We start from the raw sequence: 22,287 nt of genomic DNA, 5'->3' as shown, positions 1-22,287 counted from the left end.
GGAAGAGTACGTTTTGAGTTTGCTGTGCGACCAAGGCAGTACCAGTGTTTTAGGAATTGGACCATCACACATCAAGTACAAGGCCGTTACGCTACCAAAACTGACTATTATGGTGGTAAAAAAAAAACACAGTAGTCTTTGCAAGAACAATTACCATGTTGACAGTGATGGAACTGATTTGCATCTCTGACAATAATCTTCCGTCCATAGATTTGGGAAATGAATTTGAAAGCAGATTCAATGATTGCAAATTCGCATGTTCTTGGTCACCTAAATTGCCTATCCTTGGTCAATCTTCATACTTCCAAAAGCCACAGCCAATTTCTCATTGTCATCGTTCAAAATGTGTTCTTTGTCTTCATCTTCGACATCGTGCAACACACACGAACCTTCTGGCACATACCCTGCCATCTTCATCTCTACTGCCAAATTCTCAACCTTTTCATAGACTTCTCAGTTCTCGCCAGTACCGATTTTCTTGGTCAGCTGTGGCCTCTGTGAAACCCATGAAACTCTTTACCATATTCAACCACACTGAAGGCTGCAGATTTCTTCAATCCCCTGTATTTCATATTTTCTCTGAGTCTTCCAACTTCTTGCCATTTGTTTGAGGCTGGATAAATATTTGACATCAGCACATAGTTGTCCACTGTGCTCTGGTTCAAGCTGGAAAAGATTAGCAGCTGCAATTTCCCCCAGTTCATTATTCCTGTGGATTCTGCAAGCCAAAAGCAAAGCACCTCATACTGCACCGTTTGGGGGAAATGGAATCTTTTTTATCAGATCATACGCTTCATGTAAAAGCCCAGCTCGTCCAAGCATATGACCATTGAAGCATAGTGTTTCACCTCAGGCTTCTTCACAGAGGACTTTTTCATATCAGCAAAACATTTTCTACCTTCATCAATAAGGCCTCCATGGCTACGAGCAGCAAGAATCGATGTGAAACTGATGTAGTCTGGCTCAACGCCTTCCCTTAACATTTCCCAGAAGACTTTTAGTGCTTCTTTCCCACGTCCATGGATGTCATACCCTGAAATTAATAAATTCCAAGAAGTGACATTCTGTTGAATTGAATGGATAGCCTTGAACATAGCCACAGCTTTCTCTAGATCTCCAGACTTGGCATACATGTCCATCAAAGCATTGCAAAGAGACTCAACAATTTTGATTTTGTTGCCACTAATATAACTATGAAGTTTCCTTTCCATGTGGCAGCAACCCAGGTAAGCACATGCTGAAAGCCTTAAACCATGATAAGTAGTCACTGAAGTTGGCTTACACTCAGGATCCTGTGTCTGATCAAAAAGCAACGGGGCTTCACTAGCTTGTCCATTCTTAGAGTAACCCGACAACAGAGAAATTCCATGAGATACCATCTCTCTCCTCCATCTTATCAAAACTAAACGAGCCTTTTCTACATTCCCACATTTCCCATACATGGCTATGATGTAATTCCCATCGCAAAGTCCTCAAGAAACACATTAGTAATGGCATATGCATGAACTATTAGAGCCTTCCTAGTATCTCCCAGCTGACCAACTGTGGAGGCGATGCTAACTACAACAACTAAATCTGAAAAAACACCTTAACACCCTCATCTTGCATCTTGCGGAACAAGAGTAATTACTCTAAGGGTTGGATGGCCTGTTCATAGGCTGTAATCATTGTAGTCCAGCAAACAACATCTCTTGTCGCCATTTTGTCAAACACCTTGAGAGCATTAGCAATTTCCTCCATAAATGCCTAATTGATCAGAGAACAAGCGAGCGAACGAAAGAGTTCGGGACCTTAGGGTTGCACCTGCTTTACGTCTCCAAGAAGTTGGGGCGGGAGGCTGCACAAATCCAAAACAAAACAGAGCAACACCATTTCTCCTTCTCTTCAATGCGTATTCTGCCGAAGCTTTTGGCGCGGAACAGTTGCTGCTGCTGCTCTGGGGCGGATATTTCCAATTCTGTTGGGCTACCTCATGAGTGGCCAGGCCTATTGGGCTATCTCGTGAGTAAGCCAATTTACGGAATGTTCTGTAACTGCATCTGTCCACCTATCAACCCAGCCAGGCCCACTATTGGATTTTCTTCCCTGTTCAAAGGGGGATTTCTTCACTCTTGAAGTTGTTCTTCAATCGATTAAAGCTGGAATTTAGAGTAATTTACGGGATAAAATAATCACTATATTTGCTCTTCAAGATCAGGTCACTGTGAACTGTAACATTAAAGCACTCCTTTTTTTTTCAAACCGAGAAGGATCCAGCCCACGTGTCATTTGAAGGAGCCTAAATTTTCAAATCCATGCGCGTAAGCCTCATGGGTACCATTTGAAAAAAACAAACCCATAGGGTTTTGAACGTGCACATACTGTAAGAAAACAAGAAGCGTAAAGACTTTCAGAGAAAGTTACTCAAGAACAGAGATGACTCGTTCAGTATATTCAGCTTCCTCTACTACAAGTGCAATACAGCTCAAACCTTGATAAACCAAAAAGCTAAAGAATAGAATAATATAAAACTGTACTATACAAAGTCAAAAAGAGCTCCAAGACTAACTCACTAAAGAAAAGAATCCCGCCTAAAATATCATGGACAATGATCCTATACAATTGGTCTATACTATGTATCCTGTACTCGTAATACCCCCCCACAAGGTGAACGATGGGGATCAACAACGTTCAACTTGCGCAACAGGTGATGAAGTTGATGGACGGGAATAGGTTTTGTTAAGAAATCACTTGGCTGGTCAGTAGAGGCAATGTGTAGAAGCCGAAGAAAACCAAGCTGAACCTTTTCACGAACGAAATGACAATCGATTTCAATGTGCTTGGTGCGTTCATGAAATACAGGATTATTAGCAATATGAACAGCAGCTTGTGAGTCGCAGTATAATGAAATAGGATGAGAATGAACCACATTGAAGTCTCGAAGAAGAGCAGACAACCAAAGAAGTTCACTGCAAGTATTGGCCATGGCACGATACTCGGCTTCAGCGGAGGAACGTGAAACTGTAGATTGCTTTTTAGATTTCCAGGAAACCAGAGAGTCACCGAGCATGATGCAAAAACCAGTGACAGAACGACGAGAGTCCCGACAAGAGGCCCAATCAGAATCACAATAAGCACGAATAGTAGAACTCCAATCTGTGTCACAATAGGCACGCAAGGCAGAAGAGTGTGTTGAAGGAAAGAAAATGCCCTGACCTGGACAACTCTTGATGTAACGCAGAACACGATAGGCAGCGTTCAAATGTTGATCAGTGGGAGCATGTAAAAATTGACTTAAATGATGAACAGCGTAGCTCACATCTGGGCGGGTTAAAGTAAGATAAGTCAAACGACCAATAAGGCGGCGATAAAGACCAACATCAGGCAGAAGAGTGCCCGATTGAATGGAGAGATGAGTATTGAGTTCAGTGGGTGATGCGAGGGGCTTGGCATCGAGGAAATTTGAATCATGAAGTAAATCCAAGGCATATTTACGTTGAGTGACCATCAGACCTGAATTAGAGCGAGTGATTTCAAGACCAAGAAAGTATTTTAATGAGCCCAAGTCTTTGATCTTGAAACAAGAGTGGAGATGATCTTTAATAGACTGGATGAGGGTATTGCTAGTGCCTCCAAGAACCATGTCGTCAACGTAAAGAAGAAGAGCAACAAAATCAGCGCCTCACTTGAGGGTGAACAAGGAATAATCTGACTTGGACTGCCGAAACCCATAAGCAACAAGAACTGCACAAAATTTTTCATTCCACTGGCGAGAAGCCTGCTTGAGGCCATAAAGAGAACGCCGTAACTTGCATACAAGATCCGGTTGTGAAGATAGGTAACCAGGAGGTTGCTTCATATAGACTTCCTCATTTAAATCTCCATTGAGAAAAGCATTGTGAACATCAAGTTGATGTAAATGCCAATTGCACATAGATGCCAATGCCAAAAAAACTCGTACAGTGACCATTTTTACAACAGGGGAGAATGTCTCAGTGTAATCAAAACCAGGTTTTTGATTAAAACCCTGGGCAACTAGTCGAGCTTTATGGCGTTCAACAGTGCCATCCGCATGGAATTTGGTCTTGTACACCCATTTAGAACCAATGGCGCGGCGGCCATGCAGAAGTGGCATTAAATCCCATGTGTGATTGTCCTGCAAAGCCTGCATTTCCAAATCCATGGCTTGACGCCAAGCTAAAATACGAACTGCCTCACTAAAGTTAGAAGGTTCACGATGAACAGAAAGAGCACATAAATAAGAAGCATGAGAGGAAGAGAAATTATGATAATGAAGATGCTTACCAATAGGATAGTGCAAGGATGACTCAGCAGCATGAATAGGCTGAAATGGAGGCATGCATGAGGCTTGGTTACAGTGATAGTCTTGAAGATATGAAGGAGGCTGCCGGAAGCGCAAAGACTGTCGTACAGGAGGGGAAGGAGAAAAAGAAGAGGGGGCAGGATTCTCGGGAGGAACTAAAGAGTGGGAGTTTGGTGAAGAATCATTAGGAAGAGAAGAAGAAAGAGGAGGATCAAATAATAAAGGGGAAGGTAGGTCAGTAGGAGAAAAAAGAGGTACAGAAGATTCAGTAGAGGAAGTGAGGGAAGGAGTAGAAGATTGAAAAGGAAAAATGGTTTCATGGAAAGTAACATCACGAGAGAAAAAAATTTCATGGGATTCAAGATCAAACAAACGATAGCCTTTAGTACCAAAAGGATAACCAAGGAATAAGGAAGGACGAGCACGTGCTTGAAATTTGGTACGAGCATGGGGATGAATAGAGGCATAACAAAGACAACCGAAGACTCGAAGATCATCATATTGAGGAGGTTTATTGAAAAGTATTTGGTAAGGGCTATACTTATCCAACTGACGTGAAGGAAGACGGTTGATAAGATGCACAGCCGTAAGAACACAGTAACTCCAAAAAATTTCAGGCAAATGTGCATGAAAACGAACAGCACGGGCTGTATTTAAGATATGCTGATGTTTACGCTCAACAACCCCATTTTGTTGGGGTGTATAGACACATGTGGTTTGATGAAGGATACCTTTACTAAAGAAAAAATCAGTCATCTTGAATTCAGCCCCATTATCTGAACGTATGGTTTTGATTTTGCAATGAAAGTGTGTTTCAACATAGTGATAAAATTGGACAAGGAATGATCGGGTTTCACCTTTGGAAGAGAGCAAATGGACCCATGTTGCTCTACTATAATCATCAACAATAGTCAAAAAATATTTATAACCATCTATAGAAGTAGTAGAATGAGGACCCCATATGTCAACATGAACAAGATCAAAAGGGGATACAGATTTAGTTACACTAACCCCAAAGGGTTTTCGTTTCATCTTGGCTAAAGGACACACCGAACAAAAATCAAAAGCTTGACATTGAGGGGAAGGCAAAAGGGTAGTGGCAGAAAGGGAAGGATGCCCTAATCTTTGATGCCACAGCATGGAACGTGGAGAGACGGTTGAAGAAGCCACGGCAGAATTGATTTGTGGAGAGGAAGTGCGCAAAAAATAAAGTCCTTTATGCATGCTCCCCATTCCAATCCTCTTCAATGTGCCCGAGTCCTGCAAGGTACAAGTAGTGGAATTAAATTTCAATTCAAGCCTAGGAGTGGCAGTTAATTTGCTGACAGAAATTAGATTAAGTTTGAAAGTAGGAACACAAAGTACTTTGTGAAGAACAATGTCACCAGGAAGGAAAACAGAACCTTCATGTGTGACCACATGACGCTCACCATTTGGTAAAGTAACAAAGGAATCAATGAGAGGTTGAGGATGATTTAAAAAGATAAGTGAACAAACAATGTGGTCACTGGCCCCACTATCAATCAACCAAGAAATTGAGGAAGTGGAATTAAAAACGGATGTATTTGAGTGAAAAATATTACCTGCCACTGCAGACACAGAGGAGATATTGGGATGTGTATGACTACCTGTACTTGAAAAAGTTGAAGAACCTTCACTAGGTGAAACAGTTTGAGTATTTAGCTTGAGAAAATCCATGAGCTGATTGCATAGCTCTGGACTCATCACCAAAGGTGATGGAGAAGCATCTGTTGCAGAAGCCAAATTGGCATAGTGACTACGATCATTTCTATTATTGCCCCCAGAACGTTGTTGCCTTTTTGGTTGACCAGGCGGATAACCGTTAAGCTTGTAACACTTATCAATAGTGTGGCCTTGTTTATGACAATAATTGCAGGACAAAGTTTCACGGCGGCTTGATGAAGAAAAGAATCTTGCCTTTCCAGATTCAGTAAGGGGGCTGGCTCTGACGGCCATTGCTGAGGAATCAAGTGATACACCAAAAAGGAACCGAAGAAGATGATCCCTTTTGTGTAATCATCTGCTGCCTCTCCTGATGCTGTATCATAGAGAAAGCTTTGTTGATTCCAGGAAGTGGTTCCATGGATAAGATTTGACTACGTATGACTGAGAAAGAATCATTTAATCCCATTAAAAACAACATAAGATACTCCTTTTGCTGATGTTGTTCAAGAGCAGATTTTGAGCCACAAGTACAGACAGGAATGTTGGTATAGTATGATAGTTCATCCCAGAGAACCTTTTGCTTTGTATAATATTCTGTGACACTAAAAGTGCCTTGACGAGTGTTACCCATGGCCTGGCGAATTTCATAGACTCGAGTATCATTGGAGGCCGCATATCTAGCTTTCAAATCCAACCAGAGCTCACGAGCCGTGGATGAGCTGGACAGACTTACTGCAATTTCTTTAGAAATGCAGTTCAACAACCAAGTCACTACAAGACTATTACAACGTTTCCATGAAGCAAACCGGGAGTCCGTTTCAGAAATCGCTATCAAAGCACCATCAACAAAACCTTGCTTGTTACGAGCTTCAAGAGCGGTGATCATGGTCCGACTCCAAGTATGAAAATTATCCTCACCCGTGAGGGGAAGAGAAATAAGCTTATTCACTGCATAGTCAGCTGCAGTAAGATTGAAAGGATCATCAAAGGGATTTGGATGTGTGGTTCCAATAGTGGTTACCACGGTGGCTCCACCAGCTACTTCAGAAGGAGTAGACATTAGAAGAAAAACGAAAAACGGAAGAAAATCAATTGACTGAGCGATCGCGAGATGGCTCCGATACCATGTAAGAAAACAAGAAGCGTAAAGACTTTCAGAGAAAGCTACTCAAGAACAGAGATGACTCGTTCAGTATATTCAGCTTCCTCTACTACAAGTGCAATACAGCTCAAACCTTGATAAACCAAAAAGCTAAAGAATAGAATAATATAAAACTGTACTATACAAAGTCAAAAAGAGCTCCAAGACTAACTCACTAAAGAAAAGAATCTCGCCTAAAATATCATGGATAATGATCCTATACAATTGGTCTATACTATGTATCTTGTACTCGTAATACATACCGAACCCCTAAAAATGAGATAACCAATTAGGTTAAAACTCTCTCGCAAGAGAATTGAATCTAAATCTAAATTTCACTCTATTATAGCTGCAGATTTTTATAATGTACAAATTTTCAATTGACATTCAAACCAGAGAAAGCAATACATAAAAAAAAATGCAGAATTTCTGCTTCCCATATAATGCAAAGCCTGTCCAAACCCCAAAAGACAAACATAACAAGCTGCTCTTACTGTTATCATAGCTCACTGTTAAAATTTGGGATAGTATCACGAGTCACATCTTCACCACGATCAATTCTTGACGCAGAAAGAGATTTAATTCGCTCTATCATTTTCTTTACATTATCTTCTTCGGGTTCAAACATGGCACCAGCGATGGCCACCACGCCTGGATTCTGGCTATTAAGCACTGAGAATATAACAGCAGGCTCATAACCAGCATTAAGGCAAAAATGGAGCAGGCCATGGGGAAAAATAAACGCATCACCCTCTTGAAGGCTTCTTTGGAAAAGTTGGTTTTGGGTGTCAAGGAAACCAGCAGTTATCACACCTTTGAAAACAAACAACACTTCTGAGGCCCTGGGGTGGGAATGAAGCAATATTAGGCCGTCCACGTCGAGGTCAGTCCTGGCAATTGAGAGGCCGAGAGTGTTCAGTCCAGGAAAATCCGCGGCAGTAACAATGTTCATTGAGGAACGGAGGAAGTTGTCTGTGTCGCCAGGGTGGTTCACTTGGGAAGTTTTGAAATCTGAGGCAGAGATGGTGGATGGAGTCTTGCAGGGGTACCCGTTGATGAATATGGTTTCCTTAGCCTCCATATCGGTAGGACAGACGTCCTGGAGGTTATCGTGATCTGCTAAGCAGATTTTGATGCATAGAAATAACAGAAAGCAAAAAGGAAGAGAAGGATTCATCTGGGTTCTGGTTGGAAGTAATCATATGTGTGGTTAGTTTTTGAATAAATTTATTTGTCAATGTGATCTGTTATGTGTTGAGATATATATGCAGACAGTTCCTAAGAGGTTGGAAGAAACTGAAGTCATTTTGGAGGCTTGGAGTTTACTACTGGATATCACGTCAAATGGATTATATTGTAAGAAGTGCTTTGCTTAAAAGGAATATTATTCCAAGAATACATGTGGTCATGTTGCTCTGAATGTTTCTCTATCTCCAAGAGAAATTCTATCAGTTAATTTGCGACCTTCCTTGCCATTGCAGGAAAGTGACTTGACTGTTACATATGTGAATAAGGGATACTAAGGAAAAGATGAGCGGTCAATTATTAGGTATTTTGCTTATGCTTAAAAATTAGATTATGTGAAATTTTGATATGAAAACTAAGACTAAGTTGGAGAGGGAGGTTCGCGATGGCTAAAGAAAGGAGGGTTGGAGAAGGTTCCCATAGAAAAATACATAAATTTCTACGGGAACTCACCCCAACCACCGGCAACCTTCCCTCCAAGTTTAGCCTTAAGCAAAACCACAGCACCCACTTTATGTGTTCTTCCAAGTCCACTATTAGACGGGTTGTGAATTTCCAGCGGTCACTCAACTGACACAGAGGGGCTCAGGTTTGAATTATTCTTGTTGATGTTATGGTTTTAGGGTTCTGATTGCCGTTGAAGCATGAAGCTGCCGCCAGTAGGATTGCTACCGTGGGCTATAGTGAACTATTTGCATTTGCAGTTACGGGGTCTCTCTTCATACAAAGATGGAACACTAAGGCAAAACTCATAACTGACCAGAAAGTGAGAATAGTTCCCAAAATGATGTATTTATTAAATGAAAGAGTCTACAAATAAAATTAAATGGAGTTCATGCCTAACCACCACCATTTAAAGCTCAAAAAGAAACTCAGCCCAGCCTGCTTGGACTCTGTTCATTCTCCAATGCTATTGCCAGTAGAAATGCCATTATTCTCAGAACCCTCAGTAAGAATATCAGAGATGAACTTTATCAAAGAGCAGAGCCCACCCAAGAAATTATGGTCAATAACTCCTCTACCTTCCACTACATGCGCAAAATCAATAAGCTTAATTTCAGCGCCTGAATTCCCTCCCTTCAACACAGAATCCCTGTCGTAAAACATGAGAACTGAACAAGAATTGAAATGGTAAAGGGTTTGGTCCTCAAACCATTCCTTCAGCTCCAACAACTGTGACAAAATCCCAGAAGAACCGCCATAGACACTTGATGCAAAAGAACAATCAGGGTCCAAATCTGAATTGGCAGACGAGTTAGAAGGGACAAACTTCCTGATAACTAATTTAACATCATCTACATTATAACCCTGGACAACTTTTTTCGCTGGCTTCCACAACTCCGATTCCTTGCTAGCGGGCAGTTGCAGCCCAGAGATCCTGAAGCCCAGTGGCAAGCTAGTAGTTTGTTTATCCTTCTGAAGACATCTTTTGATATAATCCTCAGACGATTGTGGGTACCATGTTCTGGAACCAATCTTAATATCCATGATGGCTGGTTTGCGCCTACTTGAGACAAGATCCTGCAAGACAAGGTGTAGGAGCAGACCAGAACCATCGGATGCCTCCAAAAGTTTAGTGCCATAGAAGACAGGATAGAACCTTCGGATCTGACTTGGAACCTTTGTAGTGGAAGAGAACGACGTATAGAAGGCCAACTCCCTGGAGCCACGCTCAACATCTTGGAGGGGCTTATAAAAGTGACCTGAATCATCTACGAGAGGGCCAAGCTTTCCCTCATGAGCCTTGTGACCTGCAACCTGATGATTCGGGGCCTTAAGCATGGTCTTCAAACTATCAGACTTCCTAAATAAATTTGATTCCGGCACAAACTTGATCTATTAAGCTCAGAAAGATCAGAAAATTTTGTATCCCTTGCTGAACCACGCTTGTGATGGACTCCTACAGTATAGCATGCTCAATTTAAAACCAAATGAAAAAATTATCAAAGCTGCATATTGAAGAAAAGTTTGCTCTCCAATAAAATCGGAATTTTTTTTAAAAAGAATCTCCATAATTTATTGACAACCAAAAAACAACTAATAACAATGGCAAGAGCATCACATCTGTAAAAAGATTTCAAAGAACAAAAATATCAAAAATAAAAGTAAGGTCTTTCAAACAACTACACTCCTCAGTCCTCACCCAAACCCAACAAACACTCATATGCCCATTCCAATAATCATCATCCAAAGCTCCAATAGGTATACCCTTACCAGCATTACACTCCTGGTAAGAGGTGCACATCATCTAAGTTTCTCACAAAGCAGTCGAGAAAAGTAAAGGAATTTGTTTCTAAGGATCCAAACCCCTTTTTCCCTCACATATCACAGGTATTAAGATCCAACTATAAACTCTTGGCATCAGATTCTTCCATAATCCCACAATCAGTTCCTAGTGCGAAGCGTAGTATTAGACATCAGAGATTCAGAGTCATTCATACAATATACGCAATCAAATCGCATCTACATCTCAAATTCAGATCGAACCCACACGGACCAGACTACAAATCTAAAATCGACTTTAGCCCAAAACCAGCCCCAGAAGCGAAGAACATCACAACACAAACTGAGAACCATGAGCCCCACAATTACAATGCAAATAGAGAATCATACTTACAGGAAGAGATGGAAAACCAGAGAAAAAAGAGAATTATAAGAGAGTTACCCGAATTGGCCGTAAGTCAGTTTTGAATCATCTTGCCTATAGAGTCTAACTAATTATGTATTTGGGTCTGTCTTTGGGCCATCCGTTGATAATTATAGGCCTCTCAAGATTGGGCCCTCTGTCGTTTCAGTATTCCACGGTGTTTCTCTGGATGATCATGACTGTCCTTTGCACCACTTTTATAGATGAGCTTTAGATCTAAAAGATAAAAATACTGATTATCCAATTCACAGTGTGAGAAATCAACCTAATTGTTTAGTGGTTGATAAAAAAATTCACAGTGATCAATGGTCATTCAGACGCTAAATTATCAAACATTATATTAGTATTTATTCACAAAATAAATGTTTGGTGGTCATTCACACTGCTATAGAAATAGAAAACGACAACGTCTTATTCTGTTATTAACATTTTGAATTTTAAACCAAAATTTAAGGATTACAACAACGTCATCTTGATTTCAATTTTGGGAATCAATCATCATCAATCTATATATATATAACTGAAGATCCACAAGGCTTCTCCTTAATTCATGGTGCCACGTGGACGTCTTTAACAAAAAGCCTACATAGACAAAAGAAAATTTTAAAATATATTAAAAAACTTTAAGACCCACAACCACACACATAAATATATTGCAAAACTTTAATACCCACAACCACATTCATACACTTTAAGACCCACAATCACACTCATACAATTAATAGTATTCAAATAATTTTAAAATTATATTGAATTGTATGGGAATTTAATGTTTCATAGGAGTGGTTTGATGTTGTTTTGGTTTCTCAAAGGTCATGTATTGCTAATTATGAGAGTCTTTTGATATTACTCAATTAATGAAATTCATTTGTAGTATTTAGTTTGAAAACATTTTGTGTGTTTTTGGCATTAATTACCATCATTTTGTCGGAATTTTTGTGTGTTTTTATCATTTAGTGTGTTTTTGATGTATTTTATGTGTTTTTGTAGTATTTAGTTGATGTATTGTGCATGTTTAGAGTTTGGTCAGGTTTAGTAGTCTGTTTGGATTGCAACATACACAACATGAGAGGCTTTTCTCATGCTATATTGTTCTAATGTGTAAGTAAATTCGGCCCATTTGGTATTGAAACATGTAAGTGGTGACAAGAAAGCAAGATAGAATTCAATGAGTTGTTGAAGGTCAAAGTGATTATAGGCATAAATCTACCAGTCATACATAACATTTCAAAAATATAAATTCAAAAATCTTATTCTAAAAATATTAAGAATTTTATTCCAAAAATATCATTTCAAAAATACTACTTATGCTATATTGTACTTCTCGATATTAAATGTCACTTTGTAGAAATTATTGTACTAACCATACAATATTGTCTCATAAACATGTCTTTGGTGACCTATAACATTTTGTAGATACTAGCGACGCAAATAAAAATTGATAAACTCTTAGCACACTTATTCCTTACGCATCAAATTTCTTACACCCTATTAGAAAAATTTTTTCTTAACAAATTAAAAAACAAGTATTGTACATATTTTATCTTTATCTCACAATCATCTATATTTTCTACAATTAAAGCTCTACTGCTCTTCATGTTAACAAAGTATCGAAAAACTTTCACACATCTATTTTCCAATCAAAATATGTACCGCACGAAGCGCGGGCATACAACTAGTATTATCATTATCATCGAGAATTTAAGCACTGTATACGTCATTAGTCGATCCTTTGTATGAATTACACGTAATAACGAACTTGCAAAATATTACCGATTGTGAAATTACTACGCAGTCCATGCATGCCAGCCAACAACAATTATATATGAGTGGAAAAAATGGTAAACATAACCGCAAATAAAGTCATTGCCTCATTCGACGTAGTCCCCAAACGGTAAAATACGAGGGAAAGAATCTCCCCTAACACTTTCAACATTAACTCTGCTAAAAAAAGAATTATTTAATTTTCAAATAATTTCAATTTTTATTCCTAATCATTTTCCGCGAAAGTAAAGGTCAACTTATCCAGATTACTGTTCAAAGCATAAGATAAAAGGTCCTCATACAAATCTAGAATCGTAGATTACCAAAGCCGGAAAAGAATTGACGTGTATGTTCAAGGGATTTTGTGGATTGACTAGCCGACGTCTATCCATGGTATTTTTAGTAATTTTATATTAAAAGAAGGGGTGTATATTCACATCTACTTCCCATGTATATATAACTCCTTTAAGCTGATTCTGCAAACGCTCTCACGTCTCCGATCAGCCCTCACTACGCCGTCCCTAGCCAAACAGTCTCAGTTTTGCTTTTTTCAATCAACACAGGTAGATAGATACATCTTTATCTGTTCGAAAAATGGATTGCATTATCTGGATCACTGAATTTGTGTTTTCGTCAGTCTTTCTTGATATTCTTGACTTATTTGGCTTTAGCAAATCGCAGATCGAGGTGGTATTTTCATTTGTAGTGATTGATTATGTTGTTTTGTATTGATGCATGCGGTGATTTTATTTTCTTGATCGCATCCGATGATTTTGATGGAGCGGATTAACGGTTTGAAGATTTTCTTATGTTGCTGATCTCAATTTTGCGTTCTCTCATCCTTTTACGCTGCCATCGTTTTGTGTTGTTTGGTTTACTTGATTCTATGGCATGTTTGATTCGAATAAATCTATGGAGATAGTCATTGCATGTTGGTGTTTGCTTCGGATTATATTTTATTGACATCTTTTATATCTTTGCATAGAAAACCTGTCCGGATAGGCAGAAGATTTAAAGATTATACACAAGTTGTACTGAGCTGAATTTTCTATCATCTTGCATATAATGTATGAACTTAATATGTCTTCTTAGTTTTATCTTCGTTTTTTTGTTAACCTTGCAGATCTTTGCTGGTAGGATGGCAACATCAACAGCTGGTAGCACAGGAATGCTCAGAGGAAGGGTGAAGGCTGTTCCTTCGGGAGACAGCTTGTTGATAATGGCTTTGACCAGCAAAACACCTGGACCTCCGCCTGAGAAGACAATCACTTTGTCATCTCTAATTGCTCCAAGACTGGTAAACCTATTGTTTTTTGCTTCTTTTTTTTTTTGGAGGGGATGTATGCCGGAAGAAAGAACTGATAAATCCGTTATATGCTCTTCCTTGAGAAATTATATGGGGCTTGAATCACATGTGTTCCTTGGAGATCTATTTATATGGTATCTGGCTTTCATTCATCAGTGTTAACATCACATGAATCACCACTTTATTTATTTTCCACATCTGGTCGGCTTTCTAGCATTGGACGATGAGGATCGGTTACCAACTTGTTTGTATTTGATTTAGTTTTGTTGTGAATAAGGTAGAGCAGTTTGCTTGCGTTGTATGGATGGCTTTGACTACAGGCTGATGATGTTACATTCTTGTTTTCTGTCATTCCTAGGCTCGTAGAGGGGGTGTTGACGAACCATTTGCTTGGGACAGCAGGGAGTATTTGAGGAAGCTTTGCATTGGAAAGGTGCCAATTTTAATATATTTATTTAACAGCGATGGCTGTGACTTTATCATGTTACATCTGAACAGAAATATTCATTTAACAGGAGGTCACTTTCAAAGTGGAATATACTGTTCCATCCATAAACCGGGAATTTGGATCCGTTTATCTTGGTGACAAAAATGTTTCAGTGTTGGTTGTTTCAGAAGGCTGGGCAAAGGTTTTATCTCTATAGAGTGCTTAGGTTTCTTGCTTGTTGTTTTCATTTTCCCCGGCATTAGCTGAACCGGTAGATGCAGGTCAGGGAGCAAGGTCAGCAGAAGGGTGAAGCAAGTCCAGTCCTTGCAGATCTGCTACGCCTTGAAGAGCAAGCTAAGCAGCAGGGTCTTGGTCGTTGGAGCAAGGTTGTTGTTTTTTCTCTGCTCGGATATGTTTTCATGCATTGTAATTAAATTGTCTGGCTTAAATTTGTGCAAAACACTCTTGAGGTTTTTTGTGTGTAATTAGTTTTAACTTTTAAGTAGTCTTCTATCCCTTATTAATTCATTTTAGTCCTGTTTCTTTTACTTTAATTGATAAGGCAATGTGATCAAGGGTGACCATAAAAGAACAAAAACTTAAAGTTGAGGAAAAACCATTTTAGCACATTTATGAAGATAGATGTCACTCTTCACTGTCCTTGTATTTGTTGTCATACCCTCTGCATTCTGTTGTATCACATCTGTAATCGTCATTTTGTTAAATTAAGCATGTTCTCTTATCTTGTGCCTCAACTTCAATTATTGAAAGCTTCATAGTATTGTTGATTGGCTGTTGTTTAACTTTGCTGACATAGAATTGACACTCGTGAACTATTGTTTTACTAATTGTTCTCCTAAACCTGAAACTTTTTTCTGGTATCTCATCATTCTTATAGACCGTTTTCGAGTCCTTCCTCAGGGCAATGATGCTTCTTAGTTTCTTCTTCCTTTCCTTTACCAGTCAACTTGAATTTTATTCATATTCTCACCGCACTGATTGTATAAAAGAGAAAAATCAAGGGGAAATACCTAATGCAGAAATTTTAGGTCAAGATAGTGAGGAGATCACGGGAGTGACTATTCCTTGGCATAAGAAGTCTTTGACAGGGATATGACATGTCCCTTTCCTGCAAAATGGCCATATTTTACTACTATTTAATGGAATAGGGACACACTTATTCTGTTCTTTTCCTTATTTTTAGTAAGCATTATCTGAGGGAAGAACTATTTCATAATCATTTCCATCATGTGTAGGTTCATTAACCGATACCTTTACTGTAAGTTTGTCTTGTGATTTTTTTTTAATGCTGTTGTGGTAGTAGATTCTAGAGGGGCATGAAATTAGTTCAGGCCATTTGAAGTTTCAGTTCTGGGTCCTTCAGATTGGCTTGTGTTTTGTGTGTATGTGGACAGTTTATAGTCCTGCTTATTTTATTTCTTACTAGGAACAGAACCAGACCAAGTAATTAGAAAAATCAAACAGTGGGTCCTGTTACATTTATTGCAAAGTTGATTTGTGTTCTGAGGCCCAGTACAGTTAGGGCCTGTGCGAAATTCTAAGCTTGTCAATCATGGCACAGCCAAACTGTTGGATTTTTACCTTAATTAGGGCCATCCTATTTAGTGCACTCTGCTACTGACCAAGTGAAATTTTTTGAAGAATGAGCATCTAAACCAGCTCTTTCAGTTTCCTCATGTTAATTAAAATCTTTAGCATAACTCTTTTATGAAATCATCATAATTTGGCTAAATGCTTTCAAGTATGTGGTAGTTGCAAGGTGCTCTAATGACAATGTAATTCATGCGTTCATTTCTTTATTTCTGATTGCAGGCTCCAGGTGCTGCTGAAGCAGCCATCAGGAATCTACCTCCTTCTGCCATTGGAGATCCTGGTAACTTGGATGCCATGGGCTTGCTAGCGGCAAACAAGGGGACACCCATGCAAGGTATTGTTGAGCAGGTTCGTGATGGCAGTACCATCAGGGTCTATTTGCTTCCGGACTTTCAGTTTGTCCAAGTGTTTGTTGCTGGGATACAGGTGTGTTTTAAAGAGCAAATTTTATTTCTTGTTCTAAAATCATTCTTTTTTTAATGTATACATGTTTTTGTGTGCATCGATGCTGATCCTTTATCCTGCAGGCCCCATCAATGGGTAGAAGAGCAACACCTGAAACTGTTGCTGGATCAGATATGTCTTCTGATGAACCAAACGGAAATGTTTCTGGTGAACCTCGAGTTCCTTTAACTTCAGCTCAGAGGCTTGCCATCTCAGCAGCATCGTCTAATGAAGTTGCTCCTGATCCATTTGGACTAGAAGCCAAACATTTTACTGAGATTCGTGTTTTAAATAGAGATGTGAGTAAAATGCCACCATGATTTAATATTATCTTCCCATCATTTTTTTTTCCCTTTTGCATTAAACTGAATGTGGATTTTTACAGGTACGGATTGTCCTAGAAGGTGTTGACAAATTCAGCAATTTGATTGGTTCTGTCTATTATCCTGATGGGAAAACAGCAAAGGACTTAGCATTAGAGCTTGTGGAAAATGTATGTACAGTTCTATTGACTATATAACACTCACATGGGTGCAAGGTACTAGGAATTGTCATATGGGTCGTTCTCGTGTTCAGTGTTAGGATTCTAGATTTAGTTTGTTTTCTCTTTAAATGTCAAGAAATTGGTTCTTAATGCCTGCATATGCAAGTGATTTGAAACGGCTGCTTGTAATTTTGCAGCCTCATATCTGACAGTAAGTCAAGCTATAGGAAAACTTCATAATCTGTTTGTGTGTCGAGGAATAACAGGTTCATAAACTTCATAATTTGTTTCAGGTAGTAAAGGAATAACAGGTTCCTTTTTTGTTTGTGTTATGCTAATTTCTGCTAGAAATTTGTACCTTCCTGTCTATTTTTGGTTGTGTATTACGTCATTCTGAATTTATATGTTAATCTTATTTATCTGCACCCGACTTATTTTGTTTTTCTGCTCTTTGCTTCTTGTATGTTTTTCTTTGGAGAGCTTCCATGTTATATGAGAATTACTGTGATAAATTGCGTTCTCTCTATTACTATATATTTGTAAATGGTAAAAATTTTTGGTACTGTAAAGATTTGGTTCGTGGTTACATAGGTTGTCCAGGGTTCTTAAACTTGTTTAACGAGATTACTTGAGTGTTCCAAATTTAATGTTACCCAGAACCTAGTGATTTTTAAGTAACTGCCAAGTTACCTAAAATTTCCGGAGTTACTTAACAAGCTTACCATCATCGTCTTCATCATCTAAAAGCCTTAAGTAATCCAGATTTTAAGTGCCGTTCAATCTTGTAATAATGTCTGTTATATATGATATGCTTAATTGCTCTAATACATATGGGTGTTCTGATTAAATCTCTATGGTTTTTTTCATCCCTTCATTTAGGGTTTGGCTAAATATGTCGAATGGAGTGCTAACATGATGGAAGATGATGCCAAGCGACGGCTTAAGAATGCAGAGCTCCAAGCAAAGAAAACCCGGTTGAGGTTTTGGACAAACTACGTACCTCCACCTACAAATTCAAAAGCAATTCATGACCAGAATTTCACCGGGAAGGTAGTAATTGGTCAGTTCCTCATTGTAATCTAGCTAAATATTTATCTTATTTCTTACCTGTCTATTTGTTGTATCTGGTTTTCCCCAGGTAGTGGAGGTTGTAAGTGGGGACTGCATCATTGTGGCTGACGATTCTGTACCATATGGCAGTCCATTAGCAGAGCGACGAGTCAACCTTTCAAGTATTAGGTGTCCGAAAATTGGCAACCCTCGCAGAGATGAAAAGCCAGCTCCTTATGCCCGTGAAGCTAAAGAGTTGTTAAGAACACGCCTTATTGGAAGACAGGTAGGACTACTTAAAAGTTTGAAGTAATGTAATTGGTTTTCAGTATGGTATAAAATTAATTGTACTAATGATCAAATGGCTTTCCAGGTGAATGTGCAAATGGAATATTCTAGGAAGGTCTCCATGGCTGATGGACCTACAGCTGGCGCTGCAGATTCAAGAGTAATGGATTTTGGTTCAGTTTTCCTCTTGTCTCCTGTCAAGAATGAGGGTGATGAAGCTGCTCCGCCAACTGCTAGCAACCAGCAAGCTGGGATGAATGTTGCTGAGCTGGTGGTTGCCCGTGGCTTGGGAAATGTGATTCGACATAGAGATTTCGAGGAACGATCAAACTATTACGATGCCCTTCTAGCTGCCGAGTCTCGTGCTATTTCTGGGAAGAAAGGGGTCCATTCTGCCAAGGATCCTCCAGTCATGCATATAACAGACTTGACAACGGTGAGACATGATTCTAGAATGGAAATTGTATACAACTTTGATGTCCTGAAAATTGTCCTCTTTTTATGTCTCCCTCAGGCATCAGTCAAGAAAGCTAGAGACTTCTTGCCATTTCTGCACCGTAGTAGGAGGACCCCTGCTGTTGTTGAATATGTCCTGAGTGGTCATCGTTTCAAACTGTTGATCCCGAAGGAAACATGCAGCATTGCCTTCTCGTTCTCCGGTGTTAGATGTCCTGGGCGTAACGAGCCATACTCAGAAGAAGCAATTGCATTAATGAGACGAAAGATCATGCAGAGAGATGTTGAGGTACTAGCCTCTTTTTATCAAATGATAATTTTTGACATGGCGGCTTTCTTATCTTCAGTTTGTGCCAGATTGAAGTAGAGACTGTTGATAGAACTGGAACATTTTTGGGATCTCTCTGGGAATCAAGGACCAATGTGGCAATTACTCTTCTTGAGGCTGGCTTGGCAAAGCTACAAACTTCCTTTGGAAGTGACAGGATTCCTGATGCCCATCTTCTCGAACAGGCTGAGCTGTCCGCCAAAAGACAGAAACTGAAGGTAAGAAGCAAAGTGTTTAGTCCTGTTAAATATTTTAAAAAAGGTAAACTAATGCACAAGACTCGTGTTACCAAGGTTTGCTGGGAGGACAAAGCTTCCCTGCATTGTGGAAAAGCTATTTGCCCAGTTTGAATTCATGAGACTGTCATAATAGAAGAACCATATTGTTGTTTTGGATGCAGATATGGGAGAATTACGTTGAAGGGGAGGAAGTCTCCAATGGTTCTGCTGCCGTTGAAAGCAAACAGAAAGAAGTGCTAAAGGTGCTTATTACATAATAACTTCAAGTCTTCATGTGTCACAGTGAAGGATAACTCTTCCTACTTGCTGCTTTCAGGTGGTTGTCACCGAAGTTCTGGGTGGTGCAAAATTTTATGCCCAGACAGTTGGGGATCAGAAAGTGGCTTCCATTCAGAAACAACTTGCATCCTTGAGCCTCCAGGAACTTCCTGTTATAGGAGCTTTCAATCCTAAAAAGGGTGACATTGTCTTGGCTCAATTTAGTGCAGATAATTCATGGAACCGAGCAATGGTGAGTGAAAGTCTAGTTCATTTCCCTTAATATTGGCACGCTGTTTTTTGGTTGCTTAAGCGATGTACTTCATTTACATTAAGTGATCATTTTATTTTTGCAAGTTTGTTTTTATGTTAGTAGAACTTTACTTCTGCTGAAATACTTGAACGGATAGCCTTTTTTGTAAAATCTGAAGTTTATCTAAAAACAATTTTAACATCTGAACTTATTTGCATTATACACGTGCTTGTCTTTTTGTACTGAAGTTATCTATTTTGACATGTTAAAGATTGTCAATGCACCCCGTGGAGTCGTCGAATCCTCAAAAGACAAGTTTGAAGTGTTCTACATAGATTACGGAAATCAGGAGGTTGTTCCCTACAGTCATTTACGTCCTCTCGATGCCTCAGTATCCTCCACACCTGGTCTTGCTCAGCTGTGCAGCCTTGCATATATTAAGGTTCCTAACTTGGAAGATGATCATGATACTGAAGCAGCTCAGTATCTGAGTGATCACACATTAAACAGTGGAAAAGAGTTCCGGGCCAAGATAGAGGAAAGGGACATATCAGGAGGGAAAGTTAAAGGACAGGGAACCGGACCAGTTCTTCTTGTAACTCTGGTAGCTGTGGATGCTGAAATTAGCATGAATGCTGCCATGCTGCAGGTTTGAATAGTAGCTTTCTTTTTCTTTTCTTTTTTCTGGTTCATTTATTCACTAATGTCATTTCTTAGCTTGAACGTTGCTACCGGGAAGTCTTTGCCTGTAGCCTGCCATTAGGTGGTTGTTTAGCTGAAATTCATAATAACGCACCTCAATTCCCTTAGCTATAACTTCATCTCATAGTAAAGGATACAGTCATTATCATTTTGAAATTAATTAATATAGAAAATATTATTAAAAAAACAACTTCCGTAGTGAGTGGGGTCAAGGACAGGTTGAACCAGGTTACACCCCTGCAACTCTACCACTGGGCACATGCTCGCATGAAGTTAAATATATAAAATATGCTTATTAAAATTGGAATTTAGAAGTATGTAGTCGGGGAAATGTATATCTAGTACTGGTTACACTATGGTGTTGTATTTCATCTCATTGATTGGATGTGGACTTTTCACTTAGATTGGATAGTGAGTATACAACATGATGATACATGTACTTGCATGAATTTTGTTGTGTGAATATTTTCTTTGCCATGTATAGGATTGTTATACCACCAGTGTCTGACAGAACTGTTTATTTCCGTTCTTTGAATTCTATTCACATAACCTTGAAATGTTCAAAAGTGGTGTAGGCTCTTCTTTTTTTGGCTGACCAGTGTCCTTAAATTTTTTGGTTAGGCTTGCTCCCTGTTTTCCCAAGAATTAGAGAACTTCCCTTTGCTTCATGGGGCTTCCCAGCGTCCTTAATTGGCAGTTTAGTTTATCATTTTCATTAGCAATATTCCTATTTTCAGTTGACATATCTTTCTAACCACATAAGCACAAAATGTTCATAAGTGGGGGTTCAGCTTATCTTCTGATCAACTTTTTTCCCGACTTGGTCACAATATTTTCAGGAAGGATTGGCAAGGGTTGAGAAAGGGAGGAGATGGGATTCTAAGGAAAGGCAGGTTGCCCTCGAGAATTTGGAGAAATTCCAGGAAGAAGCTCGGACTGGTAGGCATGGTATTTGGGAGTATGGAGACGTGCAGTCAGATGATGAGGATACAGCTCCACCTGTTAGGAAGACTGGTGGCCGGCGATAACTATAAAGCTAAATAGTTATCTAAAACGACGAGGTAAAAGATAAAAACAAAACTTGAAGTGGCGAAGATGAGTTGCCTATAGTCATCCTCTTATAGAGCAACAGATCAAGGAAATATTGCAGCATAATTTTGTTTGTAAAACTTTTTGAATTTTGGTTTTTGCCAGTTTTCCTTTTAGGAGAGCCATAATTTATCAGACTGCCGTAATAACGAACTGTAACATATCTTTGCTTTCTCCACGGGGGACATTGTAAACAGTTTTGCTGTTGAGTGGATGTTTGTTTCCTGTGAGGTGGTCTTGACTACTTGACTTCATTATGGTTTATGGGCTTGGACAACTGTTTTGAGCCAACTCCAGTTCCAGTCCAACACCCCCTTGTACTGTAGTGATGGTGTTGTACGTTATCATTTAGTACAAGAGAGGAAAAACAGGAAAATAGAACCATCTCAGAGTATGTTTAGACGTATGTCATTGGCGTAACTTTCTTGTATCCAGCATTCGATGCCGTAGACCATAGATCTTTTTGCTACTGATCCGCATATTTTATAACATCGCTATAATTTCTGGCATATATGTTTAGAAATATTCCCAGAGTTAATAAAGCACCATCTCCCTTCTAGCGC

General features: G+C 39.2%; 5 protein-coding genes and 1 pseudogene across 5 annotated transcripts; 1 reads left to right on the top strand and 5 right to left on the bottom strand.

Annotated features, from left to right (window-relative positions):
• Positions 1-208: 208 nt before the first annotated feature.
• Positions 209-2,170, bottom strand: LOC119984551 (annotated as a pseudogene).
• A 229-nt stretch (positions 2,171-2,399) lies between these two features.
• LOC119983489 (uncharacterized mitochondrial protein AtMg00810-like) lies at positions 2,400-3,622 on the bottom strand. Its single transcript, XM_038827155.1, has 2 exons — positions 2,636-3,622; positions 2,400-2,510 (listed from the first exon to the last, which is right to left on the bottom strand). Exons 1-2 carry the CDS (start codon positions 3,620-3,622, stop codon positions 2,400-2,402), a joined length of 1,098 nt encoding a protein of 365 aa, XP_038683083.1.
• A 2,668-nt stretch (positions 3,623-6,290) lies between these two features.
• Positions 6,291-7,049, bottom strand: LOC119983488. The gene has a single exon (XM_038827154.1). The coding sequence runs from the start codon at positions 7,047-7,049 to the stop codon at positions 6,291-6,293; it is 759 nt and encodes a 252-aa protein (XP_038683082.1).
• Positions 7,050-7,471: 422 nt separating this feature from the next.
• LOC119984782 (germin-like protein subfamily 3 member 4) lies at positions 7,472-8,344 on the bottom strand. Its single transcript, XM_038828893.1, has one exon. The coding sequence runs from the start codon at positions 8,305-8,307 to the stop codon at positions 7,630-7,632; it is 678 nt and encodes a 225-aa protein (XP_038684821.1). The 5' UTR covers positions 8,308-8,344; the 3' UTR covers positions 7,472-7,629.
• A 775-nt stretch (positions 8,345-9,119) lies between these two features.
• On the bottom strand, positions 9,120-11,022 carry LOC119983811 (inositol polyphosphate multikinase beta-like). Its single transcript, XM_038827537.1, has one exon. The coding sequence runs from the start codon at positions 10,155-10,157 to the stop codon at positions 9,273-9,275; it is 885 nt and encodes a 294-aa protein (XP_038683465.1). The 5' UTR covers positions 10,158-11,022; the 3' UTR covers positions 9,120-9,272.
• Positions 11,023-13,198: 2,176 nt separating this feature from the next.
• Positions 13,199-21,988, top strand: LOC119984559 (ribonuclease TUDOR 1-like). Its single transcript, XM_038828559.1, has 17 exons — positions 13,199-13,349; positions 13,910-14,083; positions 14,451-14,525; positions 14,608-14,721; positions 14,801-14,905; positions 16,353-16,559; positions 16,661-16,876; positions 16,963-17,070; positions 17,941-18,111; positions 18,200-18,397; positions 18,485-18,835; positions 18,914-19,144; positions 19,213-19,401; positions 19,584-19,664; positions 19,739-19,933; positions 20,205-20,582; positions 21,475-21,988. Exons 2-17 carry the CDS (start codon positions 13,925-13,927, stop codon positions 21,661-21,663), a joined length of 2,967 nt encoding a protein of 988 aa, XP_038684487.1. The 5' UTR covers positions 13,199-13,349; positions 13,910-13,924; the 3' UTR covers positions 21,664-21,988.
• The last annotated feature ends 299 nt before the right edge of the window (positions 21,989-22,287 follow it).

This window comes from Tripterygium wilfordii, chromosome 18 (genome assembly GCF_013401445.1).
Source record: "Tripterygium wilfordii isolate XIE 37 chromosome 18, ASM1340144v1, whole genome shotgun sequence".
In the NCBI taxonomy this organism is placed as follows: domain Eukaryota; kingdom Viridiplantae; phylum Streptophyta; class Magnoliopsida; order Celastrales; family Celastraceae; genus Tripterygium; species Tripterygium wilfordii.
The sequence above is the reverse complement of the archived record's forward strand: the minus strand, read 5'-3'. Positions and strand labels throughout refer to the sequence as shown.